The sequence below is a fragment of the Anabrus simplex genome, chromosome 4, assembly GCF_040414725.1.
Source record: "Anabrus simplex isolate iqAnaSimp1 chromosome 4, ASM4041472v1, whole genome shotgun sequence".
Lineage (NCBI taxonomy): Eukaryota > Metazoa > Arthropoda > Insecta > Orthoptera > Tettigoniidae > Anabrus > Anabrus simplex.
Genome location: NC_090268.1, coordinates 418809626 through 418835173, shown reverse-complemented (window position 1 = coordinate 418835173; position 25548 = coordinate 418809626). Strand labels below are relative to the sequence as shown.

General features: G+C 39.1%; 1 protein-coding gene across 2 annotated transcripts in view; it reads left to right on the top strand.

The window, feature by feature from the left end:
* The window catches only part of LOC136872057 (centromere protein L), a 114470-nt gene that overhangs the window by 81757 nt on the left and 7165 nt on the right, over positions 1 to 25548 (top strand). For both annotated transcript variants that reach the window (XM_067145911.2, XM_067145912.2), the window contains one exon: positions 2181 to 2554. In XM_067145911.2, coding sequence (XP_067002012.2) covers positions 2181 to 2554 — 374 coding nt within the window. The remainder of the gene's footprint in view (positions 1 to 2180; positions 2555 to 25548) is intronic.

Here is a 25548-nt window from a genome sequence, read left to right as displayed (position 1 = left end):
CACTTCAGTAGCCTTTCTTTGAAAATTAGGGCAGTCATCCATGCATTCGAGTTGGAATGGTAGTCCACTGGAAACTTACTGATGCCTTTAAAGCAACGTGGGTTCTTACTTTTCCCAGTCACTAACTCTTTTCTTTTCACCAGACATACTCGCACAACATAAAACTGTTTCTCGTTCCTAGGAGGTTTTACAGCCTTTAGCACTTAGTGTCTTCAGGCAAGGCGCGATAATACAGTGCAGTCTCATCTGCACTATACGCACACTGGGGAGGGAATTCACAAGCAATTTTAGGCCCCTCCTTTTCTATCCACCTCTCAGCGGCGACAGAATCAGCCTCCTTCTGCTCACCATGCATTCGTTTGTACATTATATTTTCTCGTTTCTTCCAAGACAGGTGCAGTTGTAAAAACGGTTTTTTAAAAGTTGGGAGCGTTTTCTTTGTATGCACTCTACCTGCATACTTGAGAATGAAATCCTTGAAAACAAATGTGACAACATAAACCGAATTCATGATCACAATAAACGGAAGATTTTCAATGGTTCCGTATTTGTCCGTGTCGGACTTCGTAAAAATGATTATATAATACGGTTGATAACATTATCCGTGATTACAATAAACGCCGTACACTGTGTGTATATATATATATATATATCGTCGTTGCCGGGACAAAACCTCCTATGTGATAATATGTTTTGAAGAAATACTGACCCGCAGCACATACATTGTGAAGAGCGAGAATGCCTTGACAATATGCACACGATATTGCACCTTAGATAACAGAACCTTACCAGCCAAAGTTCTAAGCTAAAATTATTTCACATAGGAGGTTTTGTCCCGGCAGCGACGATATATTAAAGATTCACAGCTCATTGACTCATTTAGTGTCAACATTTGGAGATGAATTTCCTAAGAATCCATCTATTTGCTTATTGCAATCGATTATCCATCTGGTACACTTAAACCGAAAACTTTATTCATGACATATCTGATTATTCTATGCGATACAACTGAATGATATTTGAAACTCATTCAATTGTTTTATTTTATTATTTATTTGATTATTTAAATTAATACAGGTTGCAATAATCTACACTCATCAAAAAGGAAATGTAATGTTCTCTTTTGAGTTTGCTCTCTGTAATATTTGTTCGTTAGAGACGTGCTCTATCCAGGAGACTCTTAGCATTCGTTTATGAAACCATATTTCTAGAGCTTCCAGCCTTTTTATGGTGGTCGTTTTTAAGGTTCAAGCTTTAACTCCATTAAGCAAAATTGACCAAACATAACATTTAACCATACGCTGTCTCAGTTTTAACTTTAAGGCGTCATCACACACTAAAGCATTCATTTTCTTGAATGCTGATCTTGCCATTTCTATAGGGGTCTTAATTTTGAAATCTGGGTTGAAATCATCTGATATCCAACAACCAAGGTATTTAAATTTTGTCAACTTGTTTGATTTGTGACCTTTCAGGATCTACAAATCTCGCTCCCTATTTCCCACAGACCCACTCCATCGCTTCATATATATCTGTTCTACACAGTATTCCACTGATAACAATCTCCACTCGCTTAAATTTCTCTTGTGGTGTATTAACCAGATTCCACACATCCCAACTATTTTGGTACATATACCTACTTGCCTTACACTGTTGGTACTAACTTTAGATAGAACTGTGTACTAGAACTTGTAATATTTTTGTAAAAATTTTAAATTTTGTGAGGAATATAATAATCATGATATTTCCATTATTATTCTTGTCATTTAATTGTGAAATTTGTAAATAGTATTTTACATAACTTTTTTCTGTGTTCATTTTTATCAATACAGCTAATGATGACAGAAACATTTAACTTTGCTTGTTTTGGTCACCTGAATATATAGCCTGGTTCACACTTAGCTGTTGTTGAACTAAATACCAAACTGTTAAGCTGTTTTCCCATGATATTGACACACGGAGGCAAAAATTGAACCGAATCTGCGTTAGACTGTGTATGCCTAATCAGAGATAAATACAAAGTATGAGGCAAATATTTGAAGTGTACAGACAAAACTATTAATTTATTTATATAGTTAACCATGAAACACAAAATCATGCTGGTTGTTTGATTGTCCTGAGTTCTCATCATTGCAGGATATGAAAATACTATATTTTTTTTATTCTTTTTTTTATTCCAGGTCAAGGTTACCTGCTCAAAGAATGGTGCAGCATACAATAGTTACTATGAAGGCCTGTTCATTTCCTGGGGATCTACTCGGCCTCCAATTGGTCTGAAGGGCGTTGTCAGCTTGCCTTTGTTGCTCTGTAGGGGGACTGCTGGATTGACGAATGCTGTTCATGCACTCTTAGCCAATTTTTTTGACTGTTCTATTAATCGTCTGGTGCTTACTGAGGAGGAAGTTTTCTGGCTAAGTGCAATGCTACCAGCTGTTTGTCCTGCATCCCGCAGGAATAGTAGAGTTGAATTCCACTATTCTGTACCTGGCATTGAAACGCAAGGTGGCTTCTCTGTTTACTGTACACACCAGACACTGATAGACTTGTGGAAAAGGTAAATGTACACATATTTATCTGCTTTGTTATGTAACTCTGTTAATTCATTCATTATATTAGTCGCAAGAGGAAACTCTCCCTATACTTCGGTTCTTCTTCATAATGTAAAATTCATTTATCTCATGCGTGTTTTTTCTCCGTAATTATATATGAAAAAAATGCTGTCTATGAATAAAAACTCTGTATTATATTGATTGATCATCAAGTGACAATACTCCATAATGATTCCAATGCTGTTTACCTATCTTGAAAATAATTTTTTCACATACAGTAGCTATTTGGCTCTTGTTGGTGATGATGATTACAAGCTAGTCTATGCCCAAGTAAATCATGGCTAAGAATTCAGTTCGTAAAAAAGGTTAGGAATACATAACAGGATAAACACCTTGACAGGTCAGTGTGGGAAGAGGGAGCTCTAGAAATACGAGACGAGATCAAATATGAAAGCATAAGAGGACAAGGATCATCTCAAGTCTCTTCATACACTGGCAGCTTAAAACAAATGGTTTCTCACATGTCATCAATCCCAGTCCTCAGCTTCTGGTTCCCAGCTTCATCAGGTGGACAGGCAACAACACCACTCATTGAAAGGTTGTCCTGATGGAACTTCAGCCTTGATGTGGGAAGGGTGATATAAGAAGAAAGGCAGATAAAGACAGGTAAAGGGAAGATAGAGGTAAAGATTAATACAGGTTGCAATAATCTACACTCACCAAAAAGGAAATGTAATGTTAGTCCATTTGGAACCTTGTATAAATTAAGTGCTATGCAGATCCATATGCACTAAAAACTATTAAAATATGCATGCAATTATGCAGAAAAATGTAGAAAAATGCATTAAAATTGAAAAATATACACTTAAGAAAAGCCAATTTTATTCACTCACTTTATAATCATTCACTGCAGAAAGAAGCATCACAATAGATAACTGCAAATTTTTCAATGTTTTCTGGAGACAAATTACGTCTGTTGACTGTCAAAATATGTTTATAGGCCGAGAATGACCTTTTTACCTCAACTGAAGTGATGGGACAAAATGTATACACTGGAAACTCTCAGGGGTTCTTGGAAGTGAGGACAAATATGTATGGATAAAATTCACATCTTGATATTCGGAATCACTTTCAAATACCACTTTTGCTTCATGAACATATGCACTATCATCTTCAAGTTCAGTGTTCTCCCCAGAAATTTTTGTCAGCTGGGTGGCAGGAATGAGTAACCGGGCGGGGAATACTATGTGGGAAATGAGTATGATAAAATTTCAACTTATGCCCCTTAGGACATTAACAATAATATCAGACAGGTAAACATTTATTGCAAAATGGAACTATTTTAGTGATATTATCATGAACAAGACACAACTGAGTATTTTGTACTTTTAGTGTTCTACTGTTCGTTCATAATCATATAACACAGGGGTTTACCACTCGGTTGCAGCAGAGTGCTGTACGGGTTTGTGGGGTCACACAGAATCGAGTGCTCGCATGCGATTCCACAATAATCCAGACACCGCTCACACACAACACTACGTGATAGTCAAGCTAAACATTTAAACTCCGATGCAGTCATGCTGAAAGTAATGAATATTTATTGTTTAAATAAACAGTTTTACAGTATTTACATTTTAATTTGGAGCACCCAGTGACTTTTAAATATGAATTAATATTATGTAACTAGCACCTATCTTGGTTATGTTAGCTGGGCGGTCTAAATGGCAGCGCAACGTGCCCATTGAACACTGAAATTTTGTAACAACTTCTTTTACTTGATTAAAATTCTCCTGATAAAGTGAAGCTGTAGATAACAATGTTCCTCACCTAGCTAGGACAGGTTCCAGGGGCAGAGCAACTTCCGGCAGGCAGACACGGGCTGCTGATTTTAGAAATGCCTTTTTTCCCAGTTGCAATTAAATCATTAACAGCTGGAAATTGTGTGTGTATATGTTCCACAATAAGATGTTATCCATGTGCTAAGCAGGTAATGTGTATATGTTCAGTTCGTCAGTGATACCGCTGGTGGGATCCTCAACAGCTCTGCCATCAGCTGTCATAGATGGCCTAGGCATCACTGAAGAGGCGTACTAGGGAAATGAGGAGTGAGGTAGTTTCCCGTTGCTTTCCTCACCGAGTGAGAGTTGCTATTACATATCAGTCTGCAATGCCCACTGATATGCATACACCAGCTGACCCTATGAGCAATATTTTCACACCATTCATAGCAGGGGCTGGCTGCAGAAGGATTGGCATTACTAGCATCGCTCATACCTCAGTCACTTTCATATTGTCAAAGCCAAGGATAAGACAGAGACAGATCAATGAAAGTAACAAAATTGCTCTAGCCTATACCGGAAGACGTAGTGCACTGTAAACACTAGATCCTGCCAGCAAAGGCATTAATGTGTATAAGGTTGGGGTAAAATACTTGTAGGGCTTTTGCTGCCTTCACAACATATAAGCAACTGCATCTGTAACCATACAAGCACCTTGCAACAATTACTTTCAATTTCAATTGGCCATCGTTCGTGGTGTGGGTAACTGTAGTCACATCCTAGTTTGTGAACCAAGGGCAACGGCTGAGTGGCATAGTAAGCGGTCCTGAAAGTTGGGATACCAATTGCTAAAAAAAGGGAGTGGGAATCTTGGACATATTCTGAGTCGTGGCCCTCCATCTGCTCAGGCGGCTAGGACTATACAATCCACCCCGATCCCTAACCTGTTAGAGGAGAGGTCCTCACTTGGACTATGTGTAAGAATAGCATCCTGCTTCACAGAATTTTCACCAAGCAGCGCGTTGAGTCCTGGCACTGTTCCCACTTACTTGTACCAGGCTCCTCACTTTCATCTATCCCATCCCAGCTCCCTTGGTCAACTCTTGTTCTTTTTCGACCCCGACGGTATTACGACTTTCTAGGCCCAGGGAGTCTCATTTTCACTCGGAACGTTTTAAGCAAGCCTCAGACCTATGCGGGTAATGTAGTCCCATTCCCACTTGACAGGCAGGGGACTCTTTGGACACAACTTGGTGAACTAAATGGAATTCGATGGGTAGCTATCAATATTAATGGATCTTATGGAAGAAAGGAAATAAAACTGGCTGAGTCAGCAAAGAGGACATATCTGGATGTGCTAGGAGTAAGTGATATTTGGGGTAAGGGGAGATAACGAGGAAGAGATAGGAGATTATAAAGTGTACTTGACGGGTGTTAACCCTACAACCGGTAAACGCCGCAATCGCAACGCATTATGTCAGCGCTTACTAATCTCGTGATAGCTTTGTTATTGTCAATGTATTGATTAGATTGTTTACGTCACTTTAAAGAAGAAAGTCTGTTTATAATTGTAACACATCGGTAAAGTAATTTAGAATCGTGGAGAAGATTGGCATACACGCAGAAAGAGAACATGGAACGGCCGGCACAAGTGGCTGGAACCAATGCCAGGCTCCGCTAGGTAGCAGCTAACCTATGGTCTCAAGATGGGAGCTTCTGGGCTGTGACCATTTTAATCACCCCTATGACAGTCAATGGAGTTGCCTGTTTAAGCTTTCAACAATACAGGAATTGAACATTCCTGAGAAACGCTGGCGTGCCTTTCCTCTCTGTTTACATGAATATGAAAAGACTGAAAATGTATTTCGACAGTAAAACGCGGCCTAAAATGACCGTTTATAGAGAAGGTTTTCATTGGACAGTCGACAGTACGCAATATAACAAACTTCCGGTTGGTATTGTGATTCGTTCCGGTTGAACTGGCGCATCGATTGTCATCAGTCGGGGGCGGCATTGTGTTGATAGCGTCGCTGACTTTTAGAAAGTCTTCATTGGCAGTATGACGAATCTTATGCATGAATTGTGCAGGTCAACAGCTTATTTATCCTTCCACTGACAATTTTTTTTAAATATTTCATATTGTGATAAAATATTGTAAAAGTAGAGACAATTCCTCAAATACACATATCGTCCTGTAAATTTTCCCAATTTTATTGTGGATAGCAAATGTCTGGATCTTGCCCAGTTTTACGGCCGTATGCCCTTCCTAACATCAACTTATATGGAGATATGTACCCTCCATTTCGTATTTTTGTGGTTGTTCGTAGTGGGGTGATTTGTGTATGCATGAAACAAAATGTATTGAGATGAACGTAAACAACCAGTCCCCGTATCAGAGGAATTCATTATACATAGTCAAAATCTACGACCTGAGCGGGAACCGAACCCAGGGCCGTCTGTATCGAAGACCAGTACGCAGATCTTTCAGCTAAGGAGCCTATTATTATTATTATTATTATTATTATTATTATTATTATTATTATTATTATTGATCGCCTCTGTAGTGAAGTGGTTAGCACGGTTAGCTGCCACCCTTGGAGGCCGGGGTTAGATTTTCGGCTCTGCCACGAAATATAAAAAGTGGTACGAGGGCTGGAACGGGATCCACTCAGCCCAACTGAGTAGAAGTGGGTTTGATTCCCACCTCAGCCATCCTGGAAGTGATTTTCCGTGTTATCCCACTTCTCTTCCAGGAAAATGCCAGGATTGCACGGCCGCTTCCTTCCCTCTTCCTTGTCTATGCCTTCCAATCTTCCCATCTCCCACAAGGCTCCTGTTCAGCGTATGGGTGAAGTCGCCTTGGCGAGGTACTGGTACCCCTCCCCAGTTGTATCCCGGCTCAAAGTGTCACGCACCAGGACACTGCCCTTGAGTCGGTAGAGGTGAGTCCCTCGCCGAGTCCGAAGGAAAAACCAACCCTGGAGGCTAAACGGATTAAAAATATTATGATTATTATTTATTACGTACTCCATCCAGAAAAAAATCACTTTTAGAAAATGCAATGTGTCTCTTATTTTTTGCAGGCAGCCATCTTCTTTATTGTGGTTGCCTAGTGTGTGTTTCCATGGTATTTGTCATCATCATCATCATCATCATCATCATTTCCAACTCCAGTTTCCTGGGTGTGGTGTACAAGCGCTCGCCATCTCCTTCTGTCTTCATACATCGTCTGATCCAGTACATCCTCCCATTTGTATCCTCTCTCCTCCACATCTGATCTTACAGTCTCTATCCAACGTTTTCTTGGTCTTCCCTGTGGTCTTCTTCCTACGAGATTAAGGTTGAAATATTTTCTGGCAGGTCTTTCCCTGTTCATTCTCATGTGCCCATACCACTGAAGTCTGCGTTTCTTTATGACACTGATAATAGGAACCTCAATACCAGCTACTTTCCTATTCACTTCATTTCTGATCTTGTCCTTTCTGGTTGTTTGGTTCATGGTTCTAATGAATCTCATTTCAGTTGCCTGGATTCTACTGAAGTCTTTGTTTAGTAGGGTACATGTCTCTAAACTGTACGTGAGGATTGGTGCGAAGTAAGTGTGATACATGATTGTTTTTGCTTTCTGTGGTATTTTGCAGTCCCAGAGAAGATTAGAGACTTGACTGTAGAAGTTTGATGCTTTCTGTGTCCTGCTGAGTATTTCCTGCCTAACAGTGTTGTCTTTCGAGATTGTGCTTCCGAGGTACTTGAAGTGGGAAGCTGATTCGATTTTCGCTCCTTCCAGAAATATGTTTGAGCTTGTTCTTTCCCTGTTGATGGTCATTTCTACTGTCTTTGTTTGCTCATCTTCAGTCCAAAATTTTTGAATGTGTTGTTCCATTCATTATATTTCTTCTGAACTTCAGCTTCTGTCTCTCCCCATAAAAGCACATCATCAGCAAATACCAGGGCGTTTGGTTCACTGTCCATTTTCTTGATAGATTTATGACCTTGTCCATTACTATTATGAACAGGAGTGGTGACAGAGCACTTCCTTGTTGGACATCTCTCTTTGTTTCAAACCATTTTGATCGTCCGTTGCCTATCTGAACACTTCTGGTATAGCATCTTGACTTTGTCAATTAAGTACTTTGGCACTTTTAGGTCTTCCAGACATTCCCATATCTTGTTTCGAGGAACACTACCATATGCTTTTTCAATGTCCACAAATGCAGTCACAAGATTTCTTCCGTATTCCCAATACTTTTCTGTCAGCATCCTTACTGCAAAGATAAGACCCACAGTGCTTCTACCTTTCCTGAACCTGTGTTGTTCTTCCTCAAGCAAAGGTTCCACTATCTTCCTAAGTCTTGTTTCTATGATCTTTTCCAGCAGCTTCAGTGAGTGTGACAACAGCATGATGCCTCTGTAATTTCCACATTTCCATCGGTTGCCCTTTTTGAACACTGGGATGATGACTCCTTTACTCCAATCTTCTGGAATTTTGTTACTTTCCCAAATCATTGATAACACTCTATATAGCCAATTCAAGCCCGGTATTCCAGCTGCCTTTATCATGTTTGAGCTGAGGTCATCAAAGTCTGCGTACTTCCCATTTCACATGCTCTTTAGTGCTGTTTCTACCTCAAGCCATGTTAATGGGTATTTGTTGTTTTTGGCTTCATCTACACCACAATCATTGGTGGTGGTGTTGCCCCCGTCCCCATTTAAGAGCACGTTGAAGTACTTCTTCATTTCATCCCTGATCCCTTCCTCTGTTTGTATTAAGCTACCATCATCTGTTTCCAATGCAAGGATGTTTATATATTCATTTCTTTTACTGTTTACTATTTTGTATAGTAGTTTCCTACTTCATTGTCAGTCTTCCTCTATCCTTGTAGTAAAGTCATCCCAGCACTTTTCCTTTTCTTCCTGGATCAGTCTTTTTACAGCCAGTTTCTTTTTCTGGTATTCCTATGCTAGATGTTCAATTTCTAAATGACTTTAACATCTGTAACATAATGACCCACTTTTCTATCAGTGATGATGAAGTCGATCATAGTCTTGAGCTTTTCATCCCAGCTGTATCTCGTTATTTGATGGCTGTCCCTCTTCTGGTACCATGTGTTCTGGATGGTTAAGTTGTTTCGCACACAGAAATCAATCAAGTTCTCTCCTTCAGAGTTTCTGTTACGATAGCCATGGGGGCCAACGATGTTTTCTCAGTCTAGTCTTTCTTTACCAACTTGGGCATTCAGATCACCCATAATGATTGTGTTCTCCTCTGTTATTTGTTCCTCAAGTTTGATAAGGAATTGTTCTTTCTCTTCTGCAGTACATCCTGTCCGCGGTGCATATACTTACAGGAGAGTTTGATGTGCATTACCAACACTTAGTCTCATCTGGATGATTCCTATCACTCACACATTTGACATCTGTCTATGTGTCTATATCTTTATGAAGGAGGAAGCCAACTCCATTTTTGGATTCATCATTGTTCCCACTCCAGTTCAGCACATATCCATTTCTCAAGGGCTTTTTCCCGTATCCTTTCCATTTTGTCTCACTCAACCACAATATCTTGAGCTTACGCCTCTCCATAAGATCCACAAGTTCTTCATATTTGTTGGTGAGAGTAAGGATATTGAGTTACCAATTTTCAGTCGCTCTTTCTTGGGAGGGTTTTGTGTCCTCTAGTATCTCCGATGAGCATCAGCCTTTGGCCATCATAAATTCGAATGGTACGAGAAGAACTGTCATGTCCGGTATTTAATATATTCTTCCATCCGAGGCTTGTTTTAGGTTTGAAAGCAGTACATTCATACTCAACTGTTGACTTGCTAGGCCTCACACAGGTGAGGATTTTCTTTTGGGGTTTACTCCCTTAGCCTTTGAAGGTCCCTCTTCTCCACAAGGCAGTGGTGTCCTCTTCTAATTATCCCCAGGGAGGATGGGTTGCCTCATCCGCTATCTCTGCCATTCCGAAGGTCTCCTTCTCTGCCAAAGATGCCGTTAAGGTCTTCACCCCTAACCCTCGGCATGGATTCCATGTTATACCCTGTGGTGCTGGGTCCCTATCTGAACTTAGCCATTCTTTCACACTGGCCTACTGATGTGGAGGATGCCCACCTCCGCAGCGTGGATGCACCAGGCAAGAATTACTCAAGTGGAGAACAGGGAAGGTGACCCTCTCTCCCTTGAGCCGGGATAATGGTTGCGTATGATGCCACAACCAAAGGCTCCATGGTATTTGTATCTACAGTAAAATGAGTGAATTGTCACGAAGCAGTGAAATTCCTGACTGTATTAGATTTAAAAGGCGAAAAAGATAGTGATATCCTTGTGGAAGAAGGAAATGAAGATTCTGACATCAGCTGGTGTATCCCCCAGGAAAGAAATGACCTTGTGCCCCGTCTGTTCAACTGCAGAAAAAGTCACGCAGCCACTTCTTGTGCCCAGGATGTAATTGCGGTGTTCATCAACACTGCTATCATAAATTAGAAGATTACTGGAGACCCGTGAAGGCAGGAATGTAGAGAGCCAAGGATGAGGCCAACTAAGCGGTCTGTGTTTTGGAATTATATGCATGTATTATGTTATTCAGTCTTTTTTTTTTTTTCCTCTCTTACCTTTAGAACTGTTCAGGATAGTGAAAAGTGTATATATTCTTGATCAGCGTAAAATGGCGCACATTTTGTATGTAACAGTGATAAAGCTGTTTTTTTACCTCTATGTTTCTTAGAACTTCATGGACTATTTAGACTTTTTCCTTTTGTGTGGAATATTCCATCAATACACCCTCAAAACGCTAAATTGTTGAGTTTGATTTCTTACTATATTTTTCTCTATATTTTCCTGAATAAAATGACATGTAATACTTAATTATTAGTTAAATTAATTAGTTATGTTTTCTTTTGTGTGATTTTATGAAAAGTTACTTGCAAAACTCCCAGAAATGGTTAGCGTTTGGAGGTCATATAGTCACTGGTTGCAGGGTTAAAAAGGGAAGGGCAGAGTGTGGGGTAGGGCTGTTCATCAGGAATACCATTAGTTCCTGTTAGGCACGTATATGAGCGAATAATGTGGGTAGATTTAGCAGTTGGAGGAATTAGCACGAGAATTGTCTCAGTGTATTCACCGCATGAGGGTGCAGATGAAATTGATAAGTTTTATGAAGCATTAAGTGACATCGTAGTGAGGGTAAACAGCAAGGGTAGGATAGTGCTAACCCTTTCAGACCTGAAAGAAAACTGGCGGTGTGAATTTTTGTTTATACGTCAAAAACTGACTAAAATACTCTTAAATGCATATATTTTTTGTTTATTCTACAAAATGAAAATTAACATATGAGAAAAAGCACCCACACAATTGTGCATGTCAGGACTTAATTCACTACTTACAAAAAAAGAAAAATTACCTCAGTGCATGTGAATATACATATGTACATGATCAGATGTTCTTCTTTACAGTGTGGAACAATTAAAATCATTGTTCAAACATAAGTATACATTATAATATAATATAATTTTCTACACTGAGGACGAGTTTTGCTTTCACAGCCCTTTTATCGGCAGCACCTTTTCATCAGATCTGAAAGAAAACTGGAGGTGTGAATTTATGTTTGTACGTTAAAAATTTACTAAAATGTTCTCAAGTACATGTGCTTACAGTTTATTTTACAAAATAAGAACTATCATCTGAAAAACAGCACCCACACAATTGTGCGTGTGAGGACTTAATTCACTACTGCACCACACCCCTCCCTTACCAATAATATACAACATAATACAATACGCACATCGGGAGATTCGAGGCGTGGACCGCGACTAGGAAAGGCCAAGGCACAGCCCTGAACTGGAAACATCCCTCATTAACAATGTGCAACAGGGATGGAACTAACTACTAGTAATAAAATTCAAATAAAATTTAAATGAGGGATTATTAATATAATAAGATTTCAAAGAAAAAGAAAATGAAGCCACCAGTAGAAAAAAAATAAAAAGGATACTTACTTGTGTTCATTTGGTTCAGTCGAAATAGAACATGAAAGCATGAGCACAGCATTTCTCAAACACCAAAATTAATATTTAATTTGTGACGTGCTCACCGTCGCAATTATAATTAAACTACATAATTAGTTAATCAGAAAACAATCGACGCGGATTTGTTTGGTCGTTCTTTCCACGAGATTAATTACATTGTTTTACATACACATCCATCAAACTCCAATATCATCTCGACAACAATAGCTATAGAAAGATAAGATTCCCCAGCATCCCGGAGAAGAAACACAGAGCAGATATAATAAAGGAATGCAGGTATCGGGATGGCCGAGAGAGAAAACATCACTGGACCAAAGAACAATAATCAAATCCAAAGAGAATCACAGGCATGCGCATCACCTGAATTTAAGTAAACAAACATGGTGGCCTCGTGGGCAAGCAAACGGTCAAAACAGAGATCAAGGCAAAATAATTAACATCGTACCGAAAAAACAATCATAAGGTACGGAAACAAGATCAAAAGGAAAAATTAAACTGACCGATACGTCATCTTTTTACTCCCCACACTCACGAACACACACCCAAAACATTCAGACATTGCCGGTATCGGGCAACAATAGGAGTGGTAGCTCCATTCAAAAAGTAGATCACAAAGTCATGTAGTATGACCCTCATGGTCACAAACAAAGGTCTCACATATGTCAGAGTAACGTGCACGACACAAATATTTCATCAGCAGGACAATAGGGACCCATTGGTCACGCATAAGTCCACCAGCATACACACTCCGTACTACACGAATGGGTCTCTGCGTTTACACGCAGGGCATACATTCATTTGATGGCAAAATACATTAGAATGCAGTGCGCATAAATAGAATTGATCAGAGACCCAGTTACCCACATCTCACCATCACAATAACAGCAACAAACACACAGTCCATTTACGCCGCAGAGCGCGAAGATGCATATCAATCAGTTATGATTAAAGGCACAAGAAAATCACAATATAAGCTGACACCGAGGTGTCAAATTTATTCGTCTTCTCTCTCCTAACGTTTTTGGACCTGGGCTAATCCCCGTGGAAATTGGTAACAAATTATCTCTATCTGCTGGAATTACCTTCTTTTTGGTTCGGTACTGCTTGAGAATTTATTTACTAAAAATGTGCATTGATCTGCGCTGTCGCGGTGTTTCCTTGAAACTGCGGGAAGAAATGAACCTTGTATGAGGCGCTCTCTACCTGAGCTTTCGTCCTACGATGCTCCGCCCACTAACGAATGAGAGCTCGCTTCCAGAAGAAAAGCTAATCTCCGATTATTGAGGAGGAGTCTGGCGTGAGTTGTGAACTGAGATGGACGCACGGTTCTTGCCTGTCTGGTGGGAGCGCATTCCGCCTCTCGTTATGGATGTGATTTGAAGAAAAGAGTGAAGAGGGCCTCTCCCTTGGCCCTCCTTACGATCTTGCGTCTTTAATCAACACGGGATCTGCTCTAGTTGGTATTTTTAATTTAATCGTTGCATCGCTTCATCATCCAGAATGTAAGTTTTTTTTAAAATGGCGTCTTGACGCCTTCCTAATTCATTGAAGATTTTCGGCAATTCTACGTATCTAATTCTCTTCAGCTTCAAACAATTTCAGTATCCGTCGTGTAGTAATGGTGGACTCTTAATTGAAAGGTAGATCTCGGCCTTTTAAAAGAAATTTGGATATTATCATCATTTTGAAAGAAATCTTTGAAACCTTTATTCGGGTGAAATATGTAAAATCATTTAAGATGTATCGGAGTTCGAATACCTTACGCTCATGTGGTAAAGCGTGGGTAAAGCTTGTAAAGTATCAATTTAGCTACCTTATCAAAACATTCTAAGGGAGTCAATTTATCCAGTTGAGTTCTAACCAAGTGGACAGTATTTATTTAATTATGCTGTGTTTGAGTTAGTATTTGGTTTGAGTTTCTTGTTCCTTGATTTTCCTTTCATTCCCTTGTTTCAGATGAGCCTTGTATCCGTGGTTACCCGTTACCATGCTTGATACATGGCGTTTGTTGGTTACCTTGCCAACGTTTTTTTTAATCGGTTTTGTTGACTGATTTTTAATGCTGAGTTTTTCCCGGATCGTGGATGTTGTTGGTTGTTTGCCAACTCTTTTGGTATTGATGTGATTATGCTTTATTCTGATTGTTTTCTCTTCTCTTGGGTGACCTTGTGCTCGTGTTTAGACTATTTAATTTTTAATTTCGGTTATCCTTCGGTTTCTTAGGGGTACTTTGTGTCGTGTTAATTTTTCTCCACTTCTTTGATTTATTCCCTTGGTGAGAGCTCGGTGGATCTGGAAGACTTTACAATGGATTCAGTGTGAACTGATACTAGAGTCAAACTAACTGTTGCTGGTATGATGAGGCCTCACTTATTTAATAATTTAGTGTTTTCCTTTATTTTTTGGGGGGGGGGGGATTGATCACCCTAAGTTTTAAAATATATTTACTTGATATCTTACAAATTAATTTATACCTTTTTAATTTCTCCTGCGTTGAGTATTTCCTTCCTCTAAACTTCTTAAAGATTAACTCACTAAATATATCATTTGTTTTAAATTCCCCTATGAATGTGTTGTTCTTTCTTAAATTAACTAGTTGGTACCAGGTACAATTTTCTTTCTTCTAGTTCCGGGTGGGTTTTCTTGGCCTTATTTATGGTAAGTATCTTGTTCTTGTTCAGGGTTCGCTTCCAGCTTGTACTCTTTATTCACTTATTTGTGTTCCAGTTAATTTTTCCTTTCTTTCTTGTTAATTTACTGCCGTAAACGTAGAGTGTTGTGTATGATCTACCTCATGGGACAAAGCATAGAACCAATATAAATACAAGGACCACCATACCTGCAATATCAGCCGTCAAATTAAAAAGAAGGATGGCAGAATAGGCCGAGTTTAAATCTATTAAATACCCACCTATAGCTCAGAAAAGCCACTCCGATCTGCGAGGAGTCCATTTTCATATTCCTCTCTCATAACAACAACAAACATTTGAGTCAAAGAGAGATAAAGTTACAGACTCGCCGGAAAGAATGATCCTCAGTGTTCACAACTGAGGGTGCTGCCCTCTGTAGTACAACCTTGAAAATAGTTAAGTCAATCAAGCTAAAGCTGATACAAGCTCTTAGCAATACGGGAAACATCGCTTTTTACGAACATGCTATATTAGCATGTCTCATCTCACTGCCCCCTTTTAAAATGTGTCTTTTCTTGTTGATCAGACAAGGAGACAAATTTTAAAGCGAGGTTAAAAAAAAACCTTAAAACTAAAGTGTGCACACTGCTAAATACTAAAGAACCTAAAATCTAACTAAAACTAAAGATATGCACATGGCATATATAATTACAAAAATCAGTTATAACAATGCACTATAAAAGTCCACCTCACTCTGAGGCCCTGTACTTTCTTGAATAATAACACACTGAATCAATCAGTCTGTTTTTCAAGCAATTCATTCAATATATTCACGGGTAGGAGTTAGGTAGCCAAGGGGAAATTGAGATTAACCACAAAATCCTCATGTCTCCAAGGAATTCACAACTTACTTCGTCTCTTCTTCACCCAATGACACCGATATTCCTTTCCATTCCCTTTGATTTTTTTCAATATTATTTTCCCTGAAAGAAAAAGGATTTTAGAACACTGGTAATTATACAACAAGCAAAATGAACATGTACAACTACTAAAATATAATGGAAAATGATGAAGCTTTACTGGCTCCGTTGATGATATGGTTTCAATAAGGATACATGAGCGTTAGATAACCTCTTACTTGTCAGATCCTCCAATTCTACAGTTACCGGTCCCAGGAACCTTACAATTCTCTTGGGACTTGACCATTTATGGCAGAGTTTGGCAGCGATTTGGTTGGCCGTCGAGCTTATAGGAAACATTTTCACCACAACTAGGTCTCCGACTTCTGGGGTGACGTTTTTCCTTCCCCGGTTGAACCTTTTTGCCACCCGGTCTCGGGCTCGGACCAAGTGAGCAACGGCTTCCTCCCATTTTTCCTCAATATTCATGTTTCTCAATGGTTTCTCGCGCTTGTCCACCAATAGAGATGCCCATCGGTACTTTCTTAAATTCAAATAATCCAAAGGGAGTGGCGAAGGCAGTGCAAGGGCGACTTTTGGGGTCCAAAGGGATTTGGTAGTACGCTGAATTAAAGTCAAACACGGTGAAGAATTTAGCGCCATGAAAATGTTGAAAGGCACTTTCAGTGGTGGGTAAGGGGAAGCTGTCGAAGACTATGTTCTTATTGACCTTACAATAATCTGTCATGAACCTAAATCTACCATCCTTTTTGGAGACAAGGAAAGCGGGGCTACTGAAAGGAGACTTGGAGGGGCTAATCACCTTCTTTTCCAAGAGGTCGTTAACAGTTTCTCTCATTGCGGACAGTTTTGGAGGCGAGCAACCGAATGGATGCGACCTAACAGGGATATCATCTTTCAGTTAGATGGAATAGGAGGCATTTTTAGCACAACCTAAATCAGCAGTTAAAACATCGGAAAATTCTTCCAACAGACCGTTTAAGATCAAGTTTTGGTTCTCAGTCAATTCACACGAGGCATTAGGAAGTTGAGATTTCGAAAGGGCACATACAGTGGCACGCTGGAACGGGGCTTCAAAAGGGTAACTTACTCCAGATTTGAATCGAAAGGCAAAGGTACGAGTGATGAAATCAATAGATAGACCAGTAGCCAGCATAAAATTGATTCCTAAAATAACCGGGACAAACAGATCGGGAACAACATTAAATGTCCAATCCCATGAAAGATAATGAATTGTAACATGACACTTGACTCGACCCACCGGACATACCTGACGGCCATCGGCAGACATGAACTTTCCCAAGCTCTCACAGGCTTGGAGATACTTTAAATCCATAGAAGATACAAGGGATTGGTTCATGAACGAAACGCAGGAACCGGTGTCTAATAAGGCAAAGAGTATGCGCGATCCAACATAAATCTTGGCCCAGGGTGTAGATGAGGGAAGGCCCCAGACCCTTTTATTAACACCAACATCAGGCGCCAACGACGGGCCATCATGCCGGCGTGCCTTTAGTTTCCCTGCTGAGGGTTGCACCGGGGGGACACGTGCTGAGTGACACCAGCTAGACCACAATTTGAACATTTCAGAGGAGACTTAGACCAACAATTCTTTGAAACATGCCGTAGTTTCCCACAATTCCAGCACTTCCTTGCTGCACCATCGCTTACTATAGGCGAGTTAGAGGGTTGAATGACGTTTACACACCGTCGAGGCGGAGATACAATGCTGGACCTGCGATCGGGACTACCAAAGGGGCGAGATGGAGAAGGGGTTGCACGGGCGTACGATTGTCAACGTTGGGAAATGAACAGTTAAAATTGAAATAATAAATAAAGAGGTTCAACCTATTCAATACAAAAGAATAAGAAATGCAGTGATTACATTCTTATTTAATAATAAGTAGAAGTGGTACCGGTTTCGACCCTAGTTCAGATCATCATCAGCCAATTAAAACATGAAAAACAATGCACAGGAAAAAGAAAATAAAAGATCAAGTTCACTCCGGATCAGTAGAAGAGGCAATGTAAAAATGACGGGGGTAGACACTGTAAAATTCAGAAGAAGTAAAATGTAAGTCACTTTTAAGTACAGAGCTATTTATTGAACTTCGTTGTCACAGGTTGTACAAAGAGCACTAGGAAAGTTTGCAATGTGAGTGAACGCTTTAGACTTTTTCAGAATAATTTCCACCACACTTAATACCCTTCTTCATACGTCGAAACCAGTCACTGAACCAACACTGCCACTTTCCTTCGGTTACATTTTCACACTCTTGATCCCATGCTACCAGAAGCTCCTCATCGGATGCAAAACGCCACCCTTTCAGCTTCATCTTCACTTCTGGGAAGAGTGCAAAGTTACATGGGGCAAAATCAGGACTGTATGAAGGGTGATCAAGCACAGTCAACCCTGATCATTGTTACATTAGCACGATACGCAGGAGCAATTTCATGATGCAAGAGCCAAGTGTTGAGCCGTGACCTTGGATGGAGCTGCTTGAGAGCTAGGATGACCTGAGGCAGACAAGTCTCACTGTACCACTTTGCAATAATTGTCCTTTGTGTTTCTAGCACAACCCGAGTCAGGCTGTCCCGTTTAGTGAAGAATACTGCAATCATCCTTTTCTTCACTGACCTTGACTTTTGCACAGTCACAGGAGTATCCTCATCTTCAAACAGCCACAACTTGTTCTGGGATTTTGTTGGGGCATCGTGATAATAAAGCCAAGTTTCGTCACTTGTAACAATGCTATTGACGTTACGCGAAGTCCCATTTTCAAAGTGTTTTAGCATTTCTCGGCACCATTTCACTCGATGCGCCCTTCGTTCCTCTGAAAGTGCATGGGGCACCCAAAGGGAACAAACCTTTCTAACATGAAGATGGTCGTGTAGAATTGAATGAATAGCTGGTGCAGGGATGTGGAGGGTCTCTTCTACCTGCTGATATGTCAACCGCCTCTCTTGCTGCAACATTTTCCTCACATCTTCAATGTTTTCCTCAGTCACTGATTCTAGCGGTCGCCCAGAACGAGGATTGTCTTCAACCCCAAAATTTCCCCTCTATAACTCTTAGTACCAGCGGAAAATTGTTGTTGTCTTTCCCCATCACAGGAATCATTTCCTCCAGGCACTGGTCAACAGTTAATCCACAAACAAAATTGTAGCAGATAATTGCACGATATTCACCTTTAGACCACACTGACATCTTAACTTGCTTTCATTCCCACTGCTTGGTAACAACTGGTGTGAAGGTCGCGCCTTGCTGTCTTCTAGACTGAATTTCACCCCTCTTTTCATCCCTCACCATAACAGGGGTGTCCAGCCAACCATTTTTGCGTATTGCAAATCTTTCCTAGTGCCCTTTGTATGTACCCCAGTATACAGACCTCAAAGTTATTCCCCATTATCGAAAATAAATAAATACAGTCACCTAAGTAAACTAGAAATTCAAGACTAAATTGGCCGTTAATAATAACATTTTCACCTTTGACAATACTATATATCAGCAAGATGTTTAGCCATGGGCTCACCGGCCTCAGGCATTTCCAAAAACATATCAGATGTAAGGCTTCTCAGGTGTTTGCTCTATTAACCAGCGTTTCGTCTTAGGTCTGACACTAGACTCGTCAGAGTGGGATGTGTCAGACCCTACCCACTGACGCTGGGTGTATGCAGGTGAGCTTATCAGAAGCCTATATATGAGGCACAGTCTGATAACTGCATACGGGAGATAAATCTCCACAATGGAATTATTGCCCGCCTAGCAATTCCAAATGGAAAATTTTCCACTCAGGCATTTTGGTGGAGATCTATCTTGATTTTTTAGAATACACAAAAATTGATAATTTTACTAATATCCTCTTTTGGGCCAGATATGTTGATGATACACTAGTTATTATGAATGAAGAAATTTCTAACGCGGCTTCTACACGTTTTCTCAAGAACATTGACTCTCATATTTACTCTTGAATCTGAGACTAACAAAGCTATACACTTTTTAGATTTGACCATTCACAGACATCCTTCCTCTTTATCCTACAAAATTTTTGGAAAACCCACGCAAACAGCATCCATAATTCGACAAGACTCTTTGCATCCGCAAGCACACAAATGTGCAACTTACAACAGCCTAGTCTTTCGTGCCTTTAATATTCCTATGTATGAGAAAGATTTGAGAAACGAATTGAATACTATCCACGCTATTGCTAAATTCAACGGCTATAACAAATTTTTCATAGATAGAATAATCAACAAATTCGAGCACCGTCCCAAAACCACTTTAATGGAATAAAAACTCAATGACTCTGCATTTTTCACTTTTACTTTTAATAAAAATGTTTATAAAGTCACCAACATTTTCAAAAAGCACAATGTAAAAATAACTTTTAGAACTAACAACAGGAATGTAGATATCCTACATAACTCTACCTTGGTGAACAAATCTAATTCTTTTTCAAAATCTGGGGTTTACAGATTTAAATGCAACAACTGCAGTTCTTCGTATGTGGGACAGACCAGGCATAATTTTACTATTAGATATTTAGAACATGTTAATGCTTTAAAATACAATAGATTCTCTGCAGTAGGACAGCATATGCATGATTCTAAACATAATTTTGCCAACATAGAACAGGTCATGCAAATACTTGAAATAATAAACAAAGGCCCCCTACTTAATACAAGCGAAAGTTGTTACATTCATCTTGACCAGTATATTAATCCTAATTTCAATTTAAACGACGTTTCAGAGAAACCAAATATTCTTTTCGATTTTCTTATCTTTATTTATAAAAGTGTTAAATCTTTAAACTAAAATTTGATTTTTCATGCCTTGCATAGTACCCATCCAAATCTTTTACCATCTGCCCCGCCTTAAATTCACTCCCCTTTCCTCCTTTCCCTCTACCCCACCTTCTCCTTCCCTTCTCCCTTTCTCCTCTTTCCCTTTCCGCTCTCTTACACATTTCCAAATTCAGCCCCTCATTGTATTACGCTATGCAATGTGAATTATATATTATATTTTTCTTTTGCCTTTAAATTGTATCCCTCCCCTAAATTGGCTTTTTTTACTCTGATTATGTTTTTCCATTTCCACATCGAACTGGAAATTAAAATCAACCATTTTTCAGAACAATATGACCTTCAAATTGATCTCTTCTCCACCTCAAGAACTACTTGAGCATTTATCTTAAAGATACCTTAGTTTGTCAACTGTGATTCTCAATTGTTCTAATACTGCACTCTGTTTTACTTATTTCTCTTCACAATGATGTTTAATTTCAACTTTTGTGGATAACAAAGCAACTAGCTATTTGCATCTTAATATATCAAACACAGGATTATAAGATTTAACATCAAGCTATTTATCCATCTTCACATCAAGATTTTAAAGCCATTATTAAAACCTAGTGCTTTATACTCAAGTGTTATATAACTCCACGCAAACTTTTGTCTTGAAAAATCTTTATATCTTCTACGTTACTTGTTATTCATCTGTGCATTGCTTTTATCTTGTACCTTTTGAACGATCGGCCGATGGTGACCCAGATCTGGGGTCAAATACAGTACCATTTGTGATCGACTTGTGAAGTAACCTCGCATTACTAGTGTTATCGTACAGAATAGATGGAAGCATAATATATTATTAATTTAATTGTGATTCAGTTCAATTCAGACCAAAATGAAATTCTTATCTTTCAATTTTTTTAAATTTTTTTTGTATATCTGTGGTATTAGCCAGTCTGTTTATATTTGTGAAGTATGCACACAAGTAACCTCTTGTAGTTGTGTATCATACTACTAAAGATGTCTACTGACTGGAAGTACTGGAATTTAATATAGGTACTGGAAGTACTGGAAAAATTGTAAAATATACTGGAACAAATATTATCATTCTTTACAGTATACCCTGGATATTTGCACTCAAAGTCCAGGTAATAAGAATAATGGTTTAAGATGGCATTATAACTAGGGAGCGGATTTTTATGTGCAAAAAATGTGAAAAATATTTTTTTATGTGCTGAAAAACCTTAAAATATGTGATAAAAAAATTGAAATTATTTTCCTTTAAATATCACATAACTACTCGCGCTCAAGAAATAAGTATAATGTTTTGTATTAGAATATGGTGCTACCAAACATGCTCCTTAAGGCAAAATGATGTGTGTGTATGGAAATGTGCTGTATGGTATATTAATTTTTGATATTCCAGAGTAGATATTATGGATGGTTATTTTTTAAAGGTAATGATTTGCTTAAATATGGCAAAAGCAACCTATCATCTTTGAAAAAATAGTACGCCTACCAGTTCGTACTCAGCCATCACACGCTGGAATATTAGTTGCTAGAAGTAGTCTCAGAATTGCAGTGAACAACAAAGGTCATCTCCAAATTGTCCATCACAAATGCATGCCGATTATCTCTAAAGAACGCCTTATACTGCGAAAACGATCGCTCCACATCACAGGAAGTCAGACGAGCATAGTTAAAGAGAGGAATGTCACCAACAATAACGCCATCAATTTCGCCAACATGAGCACCCTCTAATACATTAGAAATTTGGCACATTGTTTGAAATCCTCTGTTTTTCCTGAACAAATGTTGATATTTGACCTCAAGTGGATAAATTAGTGTCTAATGGCAAAAAAGTCTTTGTAAAAGCGCCCTCAAGAATCGATCTCTTTAAAAAGAAAAACCCGGATCTTGCGCTTCCTCCTCTGCCTATTGTTACCCGGTGGGGTACCTGGCAATCATTGTATCGACTAGGTGGAAAATAATAAATACTTAATTGTGAATCTATTGAAGTGCGATACGGACCATGAAACTGATTTTATGTAGTCCCTGTACCTGCGAATCCGGGAGTGTGTCTAATTTATTTTCAACAGCGCGCACTTCCTTTACTGTTTGGACAACAGGTTAGTGGATTTTTCAAGTATGTCTATAGTTTTACACAAGAAGCTTAGATTGGCAGATATAAATGCCAAATCATTTTTCAAAGAGCTGTCTTTTAGTATCTCTTGAAGAATCTCAATTGACGACGTGTCGTTTTTATCTAGCACGTTCACAACGGCTGCAAAACTTTCGAAATTTTTTTTTTTTTTGCTAGGGGCTTTACGTCGCACCGACACAGATAGGTCTTATGGCGACGATAGGATAGGAAAGGCCTAGGAGTTGGAAGGAAGCGGCCGTGGCCTTAATTAAGGTACAGCCCCAGCATTTGCCTGGTGTGAAAATGGGAAACCACGGAAAACCATTTTCAGGGCTGCCGATAGTGGGATTTGAACCTACTATCTCCCGGATGCAAGCTCACAGCCGCGCGCCTCTACACGCACGGCCAACTCGCCCGGTCGAAATTGTCTGCGTAGTATACCACATCGCTAAGCCAGGTACCCCACCGCGTAACAATAGGCAGAGGAGGAAGCGCAAGATACGGGTTTTTCTCTTTAAAGAGATCGATTCTTGAGGGCGCTTTTACGAAGACTTTTTTGCCATTAGACACTAATTTATCCACTTGAGGATACTGAGCCCGCACAGTTTCACATAACCTGTGTAGAGCATGAACAACGCAAGTTACGTGTATCATTTTCGGAAAGCTCACAGAAAGGCCTTCGGCTGCCTTTTTCATGTAAGCTGCACTGTCAGTAAGGAAAAGCAATACATGGTCGTATTTTATACCTTTTGGCCAAAGTAAGTGCATGGCTTCATTGAATAACCTAGCTACAGTGACGTGGTTTGCAGCAAGCATTTCTTTACACACTAGCAAATAAGAATGTTCGAAAGCAATTTTGTCATTCTTCAACACACCAACTACAACATTTCCTACTTTTCTGCCACTTGAATCAGATTTTCGCTATCACATACTGCCCGAATTCTCTGTAAAGTTTCTTCGTAACATTTTGGGAGATAGTTTTTCCTTAATGTGGATTTGTCTGGAGGCTCAAAATTAATGTACTTTGTTAGGAAATTTCTCAGTCTCGGATTATTTATTTTACCAAGAGGAATGTCGGCACAAACAAATGCTCTGCACACATCTAAATAATACTGGGAATATTTAGATGGGCCTGCATTTGAAGTAGCTGGTTCAGCTATTAGTGATTGTCGCGAACGCACACGCGAAGCAGCCGCAGTATGCTTATTTCCGGACAAATGCTGGATTACTTGAGAACGTTGATCTGCACGTACTCTTTTACCACACGGTTGGCAAAATAATACTTTTCCATCGGTAGTGAAAATGCTTTTAAATTCCACTACATATTGTTGAAGACGCGACCTTGTACTCGACTTCTCTTTTGGCATTATTTTGCAGGTTACGAGACATGCATTTACGGTGAATCACTGTTTCAATAAAAAGAATAGCAGCGGACACTGAAGGAAATATTTCTTATTAATCCATACAAAATCACACGACCATGGGAATGATATATGGACCCGAACAGCCAACCTTATTCTTAGGAGTGATGAGATGAGTGATGAAATTCCACTACCTAATGATGGGGCAATATTCTTCCGAGTCTCCCATGTCGTAACGGAATTACGTCACCTTATCTCTCCGTGATTGCCTTTCGCTGATATTCTATAAACAAAAACCGAGAGGGCTGACTCATAAAGAGTTGGAATGGCATCATGCAAGGAAACATCTTGTGCAGCAAATCAAATTGCTGTCTAAATGTAACGACGTAGCCAGTGACCAGCAAGTTTTAGAACTTATGGAGGGAAGTCCATAAATAGCCGAAACATTCAGATACATTATGTTAAATACACTGTTAAAAACAATACCGTAATCGTAAAATGAAAATATGAGCATTGTTTTATAATACAGAAGCATTTTAAATTTTATTGATCAACAAATATTGGCGATTTATGTGCTTATTATAGATTTTCTTAAAATATGTATTTACATAAAAAAATTGTGAAAATATGTGTTTTTATGTGAAATATGATTCAGTTTTTACACTTGGGGATGCACAATAGGAATAATGAACTTCATAACTTGCGTTAAAACTTACGCAAAAAAAATATGTAATTACATAAAAATCCTCTCCCTAATTATAACTTAAAAGTGATTTTATTGAAAAGTTATACCTGTGTAGTATAGTAGTGAAATTACAGTTACCAGAATAATAACATGATTTTCTCTAATAACCTGGCGTCAGGACATGGCGTCCTCATCGCCCGGCGTCTCTCTTGGTGTTGTAGACAGTCGTAACGTCCCCTTTTCTACTAATACTGTTTTCATCTTCCGTTCCGTTTTCCTTCATTCTTCTTTTTTGCAATACCTCAAGTATGATAACAATGGTTGCATTATATTATATGCTATACTTCAAGTAAGCGTATATTATGCATATGATATAATTCATCCATTATTATTTATTTATTTGTTTACATTGGTATTGCACTTATTTTTCAGAGACATTGAGTAAAATAAGAGGAAAGACTTCTTTCAAAGATGACTGGTTTGGCAGAACAATAAATTCAGATTGGAATTGGCTTCAGAGAGTGGAAAGTGATAACTATAAAGGGTATTGCTCTTTGTGTTGGACTAATTTTGATATTACCTACTTGGGGGTGTCTTCAGTTCAATCTCATGCCAAAGGCAAAAGGCACATCGAAAGAGTAAACGCTTCAAGTTGCAGCAAAAAACTGTT